Raw genomic sequence first — 16,006 nt, forward strand, 5'->3', positions numbered from 1 at the left:
GGAAATTTTAGTGTTTACATCTATATTTGAATTATGAGTCAAGTGTAATGATAGAATATTTGTACTGTTGTCTGCCTGTTGCATGGGCAGAGATAGGGGGGGGCCACCCCCCTCCCAGCTTCAAAGGTGGAGTCGATTGATCTAATGTATATGTGTATATATAAATCAACATCAACATCATCGTGCCCCTCCCCCAGACTTCAAAATCTATCTCTGCCCATGGCCTGTTGCAATCTGTAGTGAGACCTTTTATGGCTCTCAGGATGGAGCCCTGGCAGATCCATAGCCCCATGTGGGGGGACATGTACCAGGTATGCAGAATTAATACAGTAGAACCTTGACAACTCAAAGTGCAGATAACTTGACTACCCAGAGATAACTTGACATTTATTATTCTCATGGTTGGCATAATACTAAATCCAATGGAAAAAAATTAATTGTTATCACAACTAATTTTTTTAAATTGCCCATGGATTGGCCAGTTAATAAATTTTCATGATATTTCTATCGTATATTACAACAATTCTTCATTTAATTTTTTTTTTGTCATCATTTGTTGGCTGAAAATACTTCCTCGCACTTCAGGGGTAGTTTCCAATTTTTGGAGCCTGGAAACTTGACTTGTGGAGTACAAAAGTTACAGATATACACGGGTGATATCTGAAATTTTTGAGTGAGAGATGGTTGAATAAGCTATAAAAATAAAGGGTTTTTTTAGATCAAAATTTTTAAGTTGAAAAAATGAAAGTTTTCCAAACTTTGGCAAATTGCAATGCTTATTCGCAAATAACAGATATTTCTATGCCCGTATGCTTTTTTCACCATAATTTGAGATTATTCGCAAACTTTTCTTAGAAAGTTACAAATAATTTTTTTTTGTTAATTTATAGATGATGGAATGGAATTGTGCAACTACATATTTACATATATAAGTACATGTATATGACACATATATGATGTTTAAAAATTTGGTGGGTGAGATCAAATGAAACCTCTCTAATTTGATATCCACTTAAGTTGACATGTTCATGGATACTTTTAGGGTGTCAAGTTATCAAAGTTCCACTTTAGTATTATATTCCTGTGATGCTGATCACTCTACTAGTAAGACTGAGAATGAACACTTGTGTATTCAACATATGATTTTGTTGACTGCCAGCAAGTAAATATCCTTTATTTTAAGACATCTATATCTTTATGTATTCATGCAAAAGGTGGATATGGGAAGGATTAGAATTTTCTGGGGCCGATTGAATGAATAATAATTGGTCTAATTTAAAGTGGAATACATTTACGTTGTTCAGCTTGAATATAAAAATATTCTTTGATACAAATTCCTTACTTTAAAAATAATATGTCACTTCAGAAAATTTTTCTTCACAAACTGACATTCAATCACAATATGAATGGTACAGTGCAATTTATTCACATGAAATTTTTAAATATTAATGAGAATTTTTCAGTTTAGGAACTGGTGTTCCAAAAGCCATTCACACGTCAAATAAAGAATTGAAAAATATCTACTGACCTGGTCCCCGCAGTGGTTGGAGCTTCCCAAGGCGTAAAACAACCAACCTCTCAAGTGCATGAACATGCTGTTAAGATAAAAAAAATTCAGTATTAATAGTATTAAATAAAATCATAAATACTGCACTATTTTATTTCCTGTCTAGAATAGCATTTCTCAACATTTTTAAACCCATGAGCCCTAAAAATGTCTCAAACAATTCCAAGGATCATTTAGTTATGCCTAATTTTGTAGTTAGACCCAACTTATGCAGGTATAAGTTTGGTTTGGGACATTCAGTTGCATTCATAATCTAATATTTCTTCGAGCATGTTTTGTATACCTATGGAAATATAGCTAATTGAATTGGAAGTAAACAATTGGTTAAACTATAGAGGAATCTCCATAACAGAACTTCTTGTTAGTGGATACCTGTGAACACCTACCATTAATAGACACTTTTAAAGTGTGTGAAACAGAGCCTTAGTACATTTCGCTATATATTAACAGATGCTTCCTATCAATGGAGAAAAACTTTTTGTCCCATATGGTTTCTGTTACTAAGAGGTTATACTGCATTAAAAATGAAATAACATTGACTAAAATTGGCTTTTGATGATTATTGAACAAATGCACACTATATTATTATTTACTATAAAAAGGATGGTTGAGTTTGTCAGTTCTTGCAGAGTTAATGAAGATTTTTCCAATATCAGTCAAATTTAGTTGAAGATTGACTTACACACCAGGTCAATTTCTGTATTTTGTTTTCATTTGCAGTCGCAATGAAAATCTCTTAAAGAAGAAAGTTGTTGAAAACAGCACGATGATTTTCAACATTCCTTTTCATGTTATTTTAGAAATTCACCTCTCACAAAAGCAAGACACAAAATCTCAAGACAGAATCATGGAGAGTTGTACTTTAATCCCGCAAATAGCTCAAATAACTGTTATTTCTTCAATAGCATAAACTGGGGCAACTTTGTGAAAGTGAGTACAACTTTGTGAAAGTGAGTACAACTTTGTGACACATACACCCTACAATGCACTTTAAAATTTTCCAGGCTTTCCAAAGGGATTGAGGGAGAAAACATTTCAGCAGAGTGTGTCAAGTAGCTTCTTTCATCTCTTGTGACTCTTTGAAATACATGTGTAGAGATAGGAACAATCTTGTAAGCCTGTTTTTGGTTAAGCGCATCTAGTGATTTTCAGGAGAGTATTGAAACTTTGTGCTCGTGACAACGCTTTGATAATTCATCTCAACACAATGCATAATTCATCTCAACACATCTCCTTTCTTAAATTTCCAAAAAGTGCCACCTATCTCTTTAGAAGTTGGTTTGTGAAAAACACTTTTTACCAACATTTTTCCATTACTGCCTTCCCTTTCTTCAGTCGAATCCCCCAGCACAAATTTAAATTCCTTGTTCATCTTCAGACAAATGCCTCTTTCATCCAAGGCCATACTAGAAGTATCTCTAGTGCAGTGCTGTTTTGGCTCTAGAATGTTCTGACTGCCCATTTCTGTATACCTATATCTGTTCTCTATATCAAGGGTACACAATGTAAGGAATATCGTGGAACCCTTGATGATAATGAGGCTGTTTAACACGGAACTCAAATAAATTTTTGAACATTTATCCAAAGAAAAACGTGAGTCTCTACTGCTGTCTCAACAATATCATAGCCCTAAGACAAAATGAAAGAGGGCTTACACACCATCTCTTAACTTACATATTTATTATTATTAATCATTGTGTGAGATCTTATCATGGAAGTTTCTATTCAATTGAGGCCCAATATGGCTCTCCACAAGAGAATGAGTCTGGTAGGGCTCCGGTTCGGAATCCCGAGATGATTCTCATCTCAGATGCGTGATTCTCTTTTTATTTCTCACACTACAAATTCATAATAAAGGGGCCCCATGAAGAGTCTGACCTGGGGGCCTACAAAAGATCTCAGCTTAAAGGCCCTACTGCGCCATGTGGAGCCATGCTGTGCCAAGTTGAACTCATGATTGGGACTCTCGAGGTCGGAGCTCTTTCATCCTATTGGGAGGCATATTCAAAAATCAAGAGCTTTGATTATAACCATCACCAGAAGAGAAAAGCCCCCGTACAAGAACTCTGCCGTATGTTTTAACTAAAATGATCATGATGCCAATCATTGAATCATAGAGTGAGTGTTCATCAAAGTTTTTGGTGAATTTCTCCCGAATACAAAATCAAGCATTCATCCTGGATGGTTTAAGTGAGTGCCATGACCCCCATATGGGTAGGGCTGGCAGAGCTTTAGCAGGGGGGGGGGGGACAAATCTCATTGTTTTTTACACTATAAATTCACTACAGAGGAGGCCCCCCTCCAAAGATCTCAGCTTTAGGAGGGCCAAGCTTCAGGAGGGGTTGGGTATGATGAGCACCCAGATGCTCACGAGGAAAGAAAATTTTTTGTTCTAACATGAAATGTGCCCTCTAATTTTTTTCCCAGAGATGGGGCATATTGCCTTTTATTTCAGCTCCACTGACCTGTTTCCTCTGCGCACAGACTTTCGATATCTGTGCAGAATGACAAAATAACACTACCTTATACAATATAGGGAATTTTTTCTGAGCAGCAAAAAACTCTGTGTACATGGAAGCATTCTCAGCAGTGCCATCTTAACGCATGGTCCCACCTGGGCATGGCCCGGGGGCCTCAAGAGAAAAGGGGCCTCACAAAAATGAAATGTGGTTGAAATTTCCGAGAATTCACCATGTAGGGCCTGAGAAAAATCATTTGGTCCGGGGGCCCACAATGCTCTTAAGATGACCCTGATTCCCAGTCATTCTCAGAATACCTTTTTTAGTCCATATTTTGTAAAATAACTCACCATAGAAAAATGGTGCCTTTCTAAATTACTTTTGTCCATAACCATTCATGAGTAGGAATAAAATTTTGTCACAAAAAATATGTCTTCTAGAAAATATTGAAAACAATTATACAGTATAATATTTTATTGCATGTGAGAAACATCAATGAAGTAGAACTCCTTCCACCACCTATCAAATAAAACTGTTACAATTCCTGTGATTGGAATTAGCAACTGGTTTTTGATTAATGTGCTGCATGAAAAAGTGACAATTTTTGTTGCACCACGGTCATTTTCAGCACATGAGAGCTAATTGTAGACTAGGACCTACAATTTATTTCGATTCTGAATGGCAGCCTTTGTTTTTACATTCACCAAGAGGCTTCTTCACTAAACACCAACTATGGCCATATCGCTACATTGCAATTTACTACAATTAATGAGATGGGTTGGAAATGAAGGCGCTGTCTAACGGTAAACTCAAGCTCGTTAGGGAAAATATCTTATCTATATCCTCCCTCGGGTTTGAACCTGGGACCGTGACAGCAACCTTCACGGTGATAGACGAGTATCTTACCACCACGCCACTCAGGCGATGCACAGACAGGCTGGTGCGCTAACCCCTCTGTGTGGGACTCCCTGCAGCAGCAATCTTTTTCGGTGGTCTGGTCATGTTACTTTTTCTGTTGTACCCTTATGTCAGGAAACTTTTGGACAAGGACGAACTGGGTATCAAACTCGCGACACCTCTAAACATCCTTTTGTACTTTAGACGAGTATTTTATCGACCTGCACTACCACATCTGATATGATATCAGTTGATATTTTAAAAGCAATACCATTAGTTGAATTATCAAGTTTTCCTTGAAATTTTAACAGTCTATATTTGTGTGTGGTAAAAAAATGTTAGTATAAGTGTGGTAAGTGCATGGTAAGCAATGTTATATATATTTTTAATTATAGTCACAGAAAATAATGGACGGTTGCACTTATTGGTGCAAGGACCAATGCGACAAAAAATGACCAAGCAATATAATGACTTGTGGTAGAATTTGTGTTACTCAAGTTGCACCATGAGAAGGCCTACCACATTACAATACCCTGCACCCTGGTCACGAACATTGGTGTACGCACGATCCACCTTTAGAGGGAGGGTTTGGGAGAACTGCCATTGGGACGGCACATTGGTTTGTGGAGAACAAGGAATCTCTCCCACAGAAATTTTGAACAACTAACCTTCAAAAAGCATTTTAAATTAACAGAAATGGATAAAGATAACATACAGTATAAAGGAATTTTCTTTGATATTTTAATTTTTTTCTAAAAAAAAACGACAATCTGAAAATATTTTTAATTTTCTATTGTCTTGTGGGGTGATCACTGCCCCCTATGTTCTCTCCTGCATACCATGCCTCTGGTCACAAATGAATAAACTCAGGCCTATTATTTCGCTAGAAAATTTTGAAGCAACGTATCAATAAAAGGGTAGGAAAAACTTTTCTTTATGCTATATATTTTATGCTATATAAACTTTTCTTTATGCATGTGCAGGAAATATAATGCGGAAAATCACAATTTAATTAAAAAAAATAGAAAATGAGAAGAGCGATTCTTGGATTTTCAATAAATATATTTTATCTTTGAATTCAGAATATTCATTTATTAATTTTCATGTTTTCTCATAAAAGTGCATTTGGGATATTTGATTGAATAATATTTTTCTTCAAATAATTTTTTGTAAATTTTATGTAGAATTCTAATATAATTATATGGTATGTATACGTGCTAAATAGCTCAGTTAACCCTTTGAAAGGCAGACATTTTTCCAAAACTCGTAGAAAAAAATGTAAACAGGTGAGCCCACGCTATGGGACCCCCAAAGAAAAGCTATTATATAGATTTGAAAAATTAACTCTCATCAGGATATTTTAATTTACCCTCATCATGTCATTTCTCGCAACATCTTAAATCATTAATGTTACCCCTCCCCCCACAAGGGGGTCGTGACCAACACTTTGGGAACCAACTGTATCTGGGTAATAGAGGTGAAACAAGAAAACTGTTTTCAGATAGTCATATCTTAAGGGTGGCAAAATATTATTCACCTCAGGCGGCAGAATTTCTAGGAGTGGCCCTGGTGAGGAGGATAAATACTCAAAAAGGAGGTTACTGTTACTCTTACAAAAAAGTTACTCTTTGATTTTTTTCTCGCTCTCTAAAACTGGAAATAATTATATTTTACATTGTATGGCAAATTTTATTGCTGTTATTAAATGTATTAAATGTTATTTCATTGTAACAACCAGTATGGGACCTTGGTTTCTCCTCTGCAATTTTCATTCAATCAAAAGAACAATGCTTTATTACTTTTTTATTAATAAAATTAATAATATAAATATAATATAATAATATAATAATTAAAAAAAATTTATCCATACCTTCACACAAACCAATAAAGATATTGGGAAGAACACAATCATAACGAAGTAACTGAAATATGTCGTAAAAAATCTTATTGTTTTTGCACCTATAGACTCTCCTTTACGGTTACCTGGAAATATCAATAGTCATATGCTTTATCAATATTGTTATGGCAATATAACAGGTGAAGTATGAAATCCTTTGGCATCTTATGTAATGCCAGAGTTTTAGGAAAAGTTCAAAATACTGGTTTCCATTGTTATTATAGATGTAATATACAAAAAATATAGATAATCTATTGTACTAATTATATCAATATATATTAATATTCATATGTTGATATGTGTATCAATTATAATATGCAAATCATATACAGTAAAAGTTCATTATAATGAGAGCTCACAATCTCGGGGAAAATTGTCATTATAACATCCTTCTTGTTATAAGCAGATTTCAATTTTTTGCTCTGTAAGGTTATAAACTTAAAAAATTAGTTTAGAAATCTACATTATAATCGTCTTTTAGCTCATTTTGTTCAAATATAAGAATATGAACAAAACTCCAGTCATAAAAAGATTGATTTTATATTGATTTTTAGTCTCACAGAAGTTGATTCTCTCAGGCCTTTCTGAACAGAATTTCGTATTTTGAAAATGATTTAGTGGACTGACTTAACAATTAAAATTCTCACTGCTCAAGTCAATGGCTTTATGGACTCATTAACAGTTTAGTGTAATGGACCAGGATGTATTATTTAGATGATTTGTTCGGTAGGTCAGAAACATGTTCAAACTGCAATTTTCAGTCAAATAAGCTTTGACAGTGACCTTGGTCTATAAGTCACTGGGGGAGATAAAAGTCAAATAGAGAATTGTTACATATCCTGTGTGTGCACAGCAGAAAAACTTAAAAATATGGGGGAAATGTTACTTTTCTGAGTCCATTCTTTGTTATAAGTACCTGAAATAATGTTTACAAGGAGCATGTGCAATGATAAATGATAGCAATATATGCTTTTAGTTCAATTCTTCAAAGGGGGAAAAGAAAAACCGACCATTTTGGAGAAATTTTTTGACATTATAGCAAAAGCTTCATAATTTTTAACTTGCTATATGTGAATAATTTTTATATCTTCAACATTAGCTATTTCACAATCACTCATAAATCATTCATTATAGTGATATACTCGTTATAACAGACTTTTACTGCATTCTGTTTTATCTAATCACAAAAGCTTGTATTCCATACTTAAGGTATGCAGTTGGACTCCGATATAACGAACTGATTCAATGAACTCAATTTAATGAATTTTTTTAAATTCTGGCAAAAATAAAGGTCAAACCTCTAACAAATAAAAAAACTCTTATTTTAACTATTTTTTTTCAAGAACTATCCTTAATTTTTTTTATTTCTTGTCACCCAAAAACAAAATTAAAAGATTTGACTTCCCAGGATTTGACCTTCAGCTTTTCTTTAGAGACAAACAAAAAATGGAGAGCAGTAATCTGTTTCTTTTCAAATACATGAGGCAATAAATCCATTTACAGTGTGCGTGGGAAGGTTTTGGTAGCCAATTAGTGTACACAATACCATAAAACATTGTGCTGTGTTGTCAGCATGTTTAGATTTCAATAAAGAAATTAAATTCAAGTTTATGCTCTGTCTTCACAAGCAAAGAATGGTGGTTCATCTGAAGTGAAAGTGTTTTTCGGTTAGCCACAAAAATGACAATTTTGACAGAATTTGATAAAAATGTTGGACACACCAAATAAATTTCTATCAAGCAATTTATTCATGCATCCTGACTTTATTCTTAAGTTAACATATTTTTCTTTAATTTTTGTCAGAAATAAATTGGAGAAGCAATCCCAAAGTGAGTAGCTTTTAAAATTTTCCGTTTCGAGTATGTGTTTATGATCTTGATCAATTTGACCCCAATTTAATGAATAAAATTGTATGTTTCTTCTGATTAAGTAAATCAGAGTTCACACAACTGTACTTTGTTTTACCATTACCATTTCATACTTTCCCAGTAGTATATATTTTACTGTATATTTCTACATAATTCAATTACTCAAGAAATAAGTCTATGAATGCCACTTATGCTTTGTGTTCAACTACATAAGCAGGCAAATTATTGAAAGAAATTATCACCTAATAGGAAAACACTTTTGAATTCTTTAATTCAGAAGCATTCCTGCACTATACATGAAACACTTAAATAAACAAGATCAATCTGATCAAATCCTCTACCAAAGTTCTATAGGATAAGTTCTGAGAGATTCAGAATTTAAAAAGTTTTACTCTCAACATCTACTTTGATAGAAATGAAGCATAGGGAGACATGCAGAATTTGAAAGCTTCGGATGGATAGCAAAAGTGGTAGTCACTATGATACATCATTGAGAGTACAACATTACACAACTACTGTATTTGTCTATGTACAATAACGGAAATCTACTACCCCCATTTAAGGATTAAACCAGGGCTGGACAAATTGTAAAAAAAATCTAGGTGCTAGAACAATTTTTTAGGCACCAAAAATTTTTTTACCCAAAGAAAAAGGTCCAAAATAATGCTTCTTTTGACTTTTCATGATACTCTTTCATGTTTTCAGATATGCTGCTATAAATTCCAAAAATTTTATTCTGCTTTCAGCCTGTAATATAATAACTATACAAAGAAAATTTTAAGATACCAATACCAATTTTTTAGTCACCATGGTGATCTGGGGCCTGGGATATGTCCAGCCATAGATTAAACTTGCCATAAAAGTTTAAAGAAATTTCTGAAAGGAAGTAAATAATACACTGAACAACAAACAAAAAGCAAGAAGGAATCTAAGAATTACCAATTTCAGAATCTTCTGGAAATGAAATTGAAAAATTCGATTTTGAATAGGTAAATGCTGACTTGAACGACGAGTAAGGCACAGTGTCATTTGAATAAGAGAAAAATGACTTGAATGAACTCTTGTAATCCTTCAGCTCTTGGTTTGAAGGAAACAAAAATTGTGTCTCGCACACTGATGATCCAGAAATTGATAAGCCATTATCTCCTATTGCTGCCTAGAGTAAATTAAAGGAATGAAACAAATAAGACTCCATGTTCTGTAAATGGCACAGCCAAACACTGGTGTATAAAATCCTGCTACACAGACAAAGGGTTTATCATAATGAATCAATTTGCATTGGATAAAAGATAAATAAAATAAATTACAAGTACCTGATTAGGTTTATTAAACTATAGGCCTATTAATAATAATATATTCACACATATCAAACAATATTTTTTGTACATACAAAATTCCTTAAAAAATGAATGAGAAACAAGTTAAAACAAGTAGAGAATCACCTAGCATTTTGTTTATTTATTTATACAATATTGTTGGCCCTGGGACCTATACAAGAGGATGTGATTGAAAATGACAAAGATATTCTTTAATATTGGACAAGAAACTAGTGATAGTGGGGGATTCGACAATAGAGCTTGGGAGTTTGTTCCATTCACCAATGGTATGAGGAAAGAAGCTGTATTTAAAGCAGTCAGTGGAAGCAAAAATAGGTTTTATTTTAAGGGAATGGTCGAGTCATCTAGAGATGTAGGATGGTTTGGCTAAGATACCAGAGGTATCTATGTTGAATTGACCATGAAAAATTTTATAAAACAATGTTAATCAAGAAATGAGACTAAGAGTATTGAGAGGGAGGAGATGAAGTTCGTTTTTAAGTTCGGATACAGAAACGAAAGATAACCAGCAGTCGTGAGCAAAGCGGGTGGATTTATTTTGGATCGATTTGAGTTTGTCTATATTATTGGAGGTGAGGGTCTCAGATTTCAGCAGCGTAGGAAAGAACGGGGAAGATATAAATTTAGTAACAGAGTAGTCTGATATCCAGAGTGGAGTGCTTAAGGTTGCGGTGGAGGAAGAAAACTTTGTTAACACACTTCTGGTAAATGTAGTCAACATGTTTGTTCCAACGTAGGTCGACTGAGATTATGACACTGAGGTATTTGATTTGAGAAACTTAGGATAACGTTAAATTATTGATGGAGTACGAATATTCAAGAAGAAGTAATTTATGAGTAACTTTCATGTGAACCGTTTTTGAGATATTGATTGTCTAAAGCCGTGTTGGTTGGGGAAAAAAAGTTGATGGAGACTAAGTGGATACAGATTTCTTTTACTACAATATGTTCGAAGATTTTACAGCAGGAGGAGGTGATTGCTATTGGCCTAAAGTTAAGGGGATCGGAAAGTGGATTCGATTTGTGGAAAGGAATAATTTTATTGATTTTCCAGTCATTGGGGAGGATAGCAATATTTCGAGAAACATTGAACAGGATTAAAAGATAGTCGGAGACGTCATCAGCACAGAATTTAAGAATGGAATTTGGTATGTCATTGGGGCCAACAGAATACTGTTTCAGTTTTTTCAATAGTTTTAGGATACCCTGTTTGGAGAAAGATATTGGGAGTGAGTTGTGGATAGAATAGAAAAAAGAGTATTGGGGAGGGGAGAGGTCAATTGAGAGAAAACCAAGCAGAATGATAAATTGAATTTGGCAGCTATCTCTGGAGGAGAAGATGTATGCTTATTTGAATTTCTGAGGGAAGTGGGACCAACAGATTTATGTCTTAGGTAACTCCAGAATTTTGTTGGATTAGTTTTTAAGTAATGGGGTAGAGAACGAGAGAGGTATTTGGTCTTTTGGGCAGAAATGAGGTTTATGAGGTCTCAGGTGGAGGCTGAAATTACGGATTTGAGTGAATTGGATTTGTTGGATTTATATTTGAGAATGATATGGCAGATTTTCCTCTTTAGATGAATAATGTCTCTGGCGATCCACGGATTAAAAAATACTTAGAAGAAACTTTTTTTAATTGGAACTGTAGCTAAGCATTTATCAATAATACATTTGAAAGAGGTCTAGAGGGTGTGAATATTGTTAGAAGAGGATATGGATAAGAAATCATTGAAGGAAGAGCAAAGAATATTTTGCATAAGTGGATAATTTGCCTTGTTAAAATTACGTTTAAGGGTGAGTTTGTAAAATGGGATAGATGGAATGGAGGTGGGAAAAGTTAATGACTGGTATTTTATGGTCGGACCAACCCTCGAAGATGGAAGTAGAAAGGATTGAAATTCGATTGGAGGTAGCGATAAGGTCTAAGGTAGAGCTGGAGTAAAAGGTTCTTGCGGGTTCTAAGATGGATTGGACCAAGTTAAATTTAAGGAAAATATCTAAGACTTTGTTATTAATTCTGTGATTCCCGGACAGGGATTCCATATTTTTCCAGTCAATACCAGGAAGATTACAGTCTCCAGAGATAATAATAGAATGTGTATTGGAAAACTTTTGAAGATTAATTTTCAGTTGTTCAAAAAGGTGGAAGTCTGGAGAGGGAGGGAAATAGACAGAAAAGATGGCAAGTGGGGAATAATTGGGTTGAAGCCATTCGGCTCGAAAAATTTTGAGGTCGGAATCTAATAGAATTTCAGTTAAAGGGATAGAATTTTTGGTAATAAGTAAGACCCCCGCCCCCGAGAGTTTCTGTTTTTTGAAAAGCATTGTATTCAGGTGGTAAAATTTCAGAATTAGAGATTGTATTATTTAGCCATGAGTAACTCCCAGAAAATGAAGATTATGGATGAGTAGGAATGATTCAAGAAAATGTGTTTTATTGTTTGGGCTACGAGTGTTTATAGTTCCCAGGTGAAGATAGACTTAGAAGTCTGGGGGGCATGGTCATTATTGCTGGGTGGGGGGAGCACGATGATGATGATGTCAATTCATCTATACATATATGCATTAGATCAGTCGACTTAACCTTTGGTGCTGCCCCCCCCCCCCCCCGTATCTCCACCCATACTGGGATCCCAGACATATTTAGTATTATTGATGAGTGCAAAATTGTGAATAAGTTTTACTTTAATGCCTTTGTCATGGAATTTTTGACTGGTCCTTTAAATTTGACCACGAAGTTTGCGTGTATTAAAAGAGAAATCTTCTGAGATAGATATGTTGCTGTTTTTGAATTTGGAGGCATTTTTTAGAATCTCACTTTTGAGTTTAAATTTATTGAATTTTATTATTGGAAGTCTGCATCCGTGGGTCCTTTTGGAACCTATTCTATGACAGCGGTCAATCTCGCTAGATAAAATATTTATGTCTAGGTCAGTGGTCGGCAAACTCATTAGTCAACAGAGCCAAATGTCAACAGTACAAAGATTGAAATTTCTTTTGAGAGCCAAATTTTTCAAACTTAAACTATATAGGTAGGTAAATTGTTATTATGAACTTTGTGTTCATGTGTGTATCATGTGCATATATTGTTTATAATTTTTTGATTGTGTTTTTAATTGGGTTGCTGTATTTTTGAAATATATGACATCCATATTTGTTATGGGCATCTTTTTCTCAGCCACCTCGTTGGGTATTTTGCCTGTTGGGGCTTTGTATTAACTTAATTAAGGTACTCCTAAGCTGGCCTTTGCCAAAAACGTCCTCGATCTGATTAAGGGGCATTCGCTGACGTCAACCCCTTCCAACTCTCCCATCTACACTCGTTTTGTATACTTGTTTTGCCTATCTCCTTTCGTTCATCCTCTCTATCTATCCAAACTATCTCAACATACCTTTCTCAATCCTCGACACTACATCTTCTTTCACTCCACAACGTTCCCTAAAATTAACTAACGGATATCTGGCTCCCTTCTCTGGGAAATATGCGGAAGACGGGTTCACTCTAAGCTTGTCCGACAAGATGTTAGCCGGAAGAAGTCATCGATGAAAACCCAAGGCGGGCCGTCTTGTGGGGCAGAGACCCCAGGAGCATCGTCTTCGGATGGTCGCCCCTGGTGGATTATTTCAGCAGCGATGATCGATGTTGGATGCAGATGGAGAGAGATAGCTATATAGAGATTGTTCTATAGGTGGTGTTGGGTGGCCACGGGAGAGTCGTCATGAGAGGTGGTAAGGTGGTGGTCCAGAAGCATCGTCTTCAGATGTGTGGCCCCTGGTGGATCGCTTCTAGCAGTGTTGACCAATGTTAGATGGAGAGAGGAGGCCTCGGGAGAGCCGTCATGAGAGGGTGGTGGCCCAGGAGCATCGTCTTCTATGATCTGGCTGGGTAGAGGTTGACATTATTTAGTATGGAAAACATTGCATGCCCCCCCCCCCTCCCCCGTTCTGAGAGGAGACTCGTCTTTTGCGTTTATCTACCCCAAGTACCTTAGGAAAAAAGCCTAGTTTTCGACAACTTTTTTTCGAACTTCCCAGTTTTGACCCACATGATTGGTAGCGGAAGACCAAGAAGTGACAAAACCGTCAGGCTTTCACTCTTTTTTCGGCAAAAACCCGTGAAAAAGATGACTCACTTGGGAGGGGAGGGGAAGGGAGAGAGAACAAAATGGCCAAAATGTGTGTGTCTAAACATGATTTTGCAAAAATCTGGAATTTTTTTGCGTGTGGTATTTTGTGGAAGAGCCACACTCAAGGGGCCAAAGAGCTGCATGTGGCTCGCGAGCCGTGGTTTGCCGACCCCTGGTCTAGGTGATCGGAACTGCATTGAATGATTTTAGATATGAGGGTAGAGGGGGACTCAGTCAGATTCTTCAGGGATGTTTCGGAAAATCAAGTTGTCCCAGCGGGAATGGTCCTCTAAATCGATAATTTTGTATTTATCCTTTATTGGTAAGGAAAGATTGGATTTCAGAGAGATTTGAGGAGAGGTCATAGATTTGGTTTTGAAGTTCCTCTACGGGAAAAAGTTTCTCCTCAACTGCATTAAGACGCTAGGATAGATCACTTAGCTGATGACTGAATGAGGCTTGTTTTCGGGTGAGGAGGGTAAGTTTGTCAAGAATGGCTACTTGGGTGTCTTGAATATTACGGAGAATGGATGAATTATCCGAAGGAGTGGGAGTTTCAGACGAAAGATTTGATCTATTCTGAGAGCGTGTTGGGGAGTGGTTGACTCTGGGACCAGGGATGGATTCAATATCTTGTCAGTAGTAGCAAGCAGGCCAAGTGGGAAAAAAGGATAAGAGGGTGAAAAGGAAAAGGTGCTGAATGGAACAAATTCGAATGGCAGTTACATGTATTGGAGCTAAAAGGGTTTTTCTTTGAAATATATATATATATTGAATTAAAAAAAATTGATGGTGGAGCAAAAAATAGTAACACACTGTACATAAAGATTTCTAACGCCGGATGCGGGATCGACACAAAAAGTATTAAATAGATATAAATTAAACAGCAATTTAGTATGAAAATGTGAAAGGAACTAACCTTTTTAGTCAAACGTGAATCATAGGAAATACTTTGATATCAATGTTTTAATTGATGAAGCATTAAAAAAAATGGAAACTTACCATCCCTAACAAAATGATTTAAAGTAATGAGAGATTATCGAAGAAGTCGCATCAAAAAGAGCATTTTGTTTTCGAAGGCATTTTCCTTTACTTTCATCCACATCGAACGTAACTACTCAATTTTTCAATATAGTTTATATACGTACTAGGATAACGAAACATAACGGTTCATCAGTATCATATACGGCTTCAACTCTTTTCTGAGTAATTTGTCAATAATCGCAAAACAAATGCTGTAACATATATACATATATATATATATTATTTTCGCATAACATTTATGTGATAATTGAATAGAGACGTTTTTTTTTCGAAATCAATCTCTATTTTTGTACTTCAGTATAAAGTCAGAAATTTCCGAAGTTTTGATTCAAAAAATTTGCAATGAACTGACCATATTTTTTTTCAGAAAATACGGAACACAAATTGTCTCCCACTAGGTGACTGGAATAAGCTATATCTAGCGGCTATATCTCCCACTAGCTCAGTGATGTCATCAAAAATGATGCTAAAGACAAACAAATTTGCCTATCATTACTAAAATTGCTGAAAAAAACAAAAAAGAAAAATACCAATTTCGTGAAATGAAGCACTATGAGGCTTTTCGAATAGAAATCATAATCATCATCAGCATGCATCACTCCTGAGGGACATACACTGATCTCTATGGAGGAGATCAATGTTAAAATTGCCGATTTTACCGTAGAAATGCGGAAATTTGGTGGGGTTTTCTGCCATATCAATAATTTTAAAAACTGAATTGAATCTTTTGTTTTCGAAATTTTTTGAGCTCGCTTAGAGATACGAAGCCTAGAAAATTAAATATAAAATAATGAGCCAGACCCACTTTTG

The 16,006-nt window shown here is 35.4% G+C and overlaps 1 protein-coding gene across 2 annotated transcripts in view; it reads right to left on the reverse strand.

Annotated features, from left to right (window-relative positions):
• LOC149080672 (protein unc-1-like) overlaps positions 1–15,526 on the reverse strand; it is a 32,794-nt gene extending 17,268 nt beyond the window's left edge. The window contains exons 1-4 of one of the 2 annotated variants that reach the window (XM_089239865.1): positions 15,155–15,526; positions 9,628–9,844; positions 6,794–6,906; positions 1,529–1,595 (exon numbers count right to left, since the gene is read on the reverse strand). In XM_089239865.1, coding sequence (XP_089095991.1) covers positions 1,529–1,595; positions 6,794–6,906; positions 9,628–9,844; positions 15,155–15,157 — 400 coding nt within the window. In that variant the 5' untranslated portion in view covers positions 15,158–15,526. The remainder of the gene's footprint in view (positions 1–1,528; positions 1,596–6,793; positions 6,907–9,627; positions 9,845–15,154) is intronic. The other variant, XM_089239866.1, reaches the window with a different exon arrangement.
• Positions 15,527–16,006: the final 480 nt, after the last annotated feature.

This window comes from Pholcus phalangioides, unplaced genomic scaffold (assembly GCF_987345545.1).
Source record: "Pholcus phalangioides strain wild (caught in Gottingen) unplaced genomic scaffold, Ppha-v1.0 ptg000011l_1, whole genome shotgun sequence".
Classification (NCBI taxonomy): Eukaryota; Metazoa; Arthropoda; class Arachnida; order Araneae; family Pholcidae; genus Pholcus; species Pholcus phalangioides.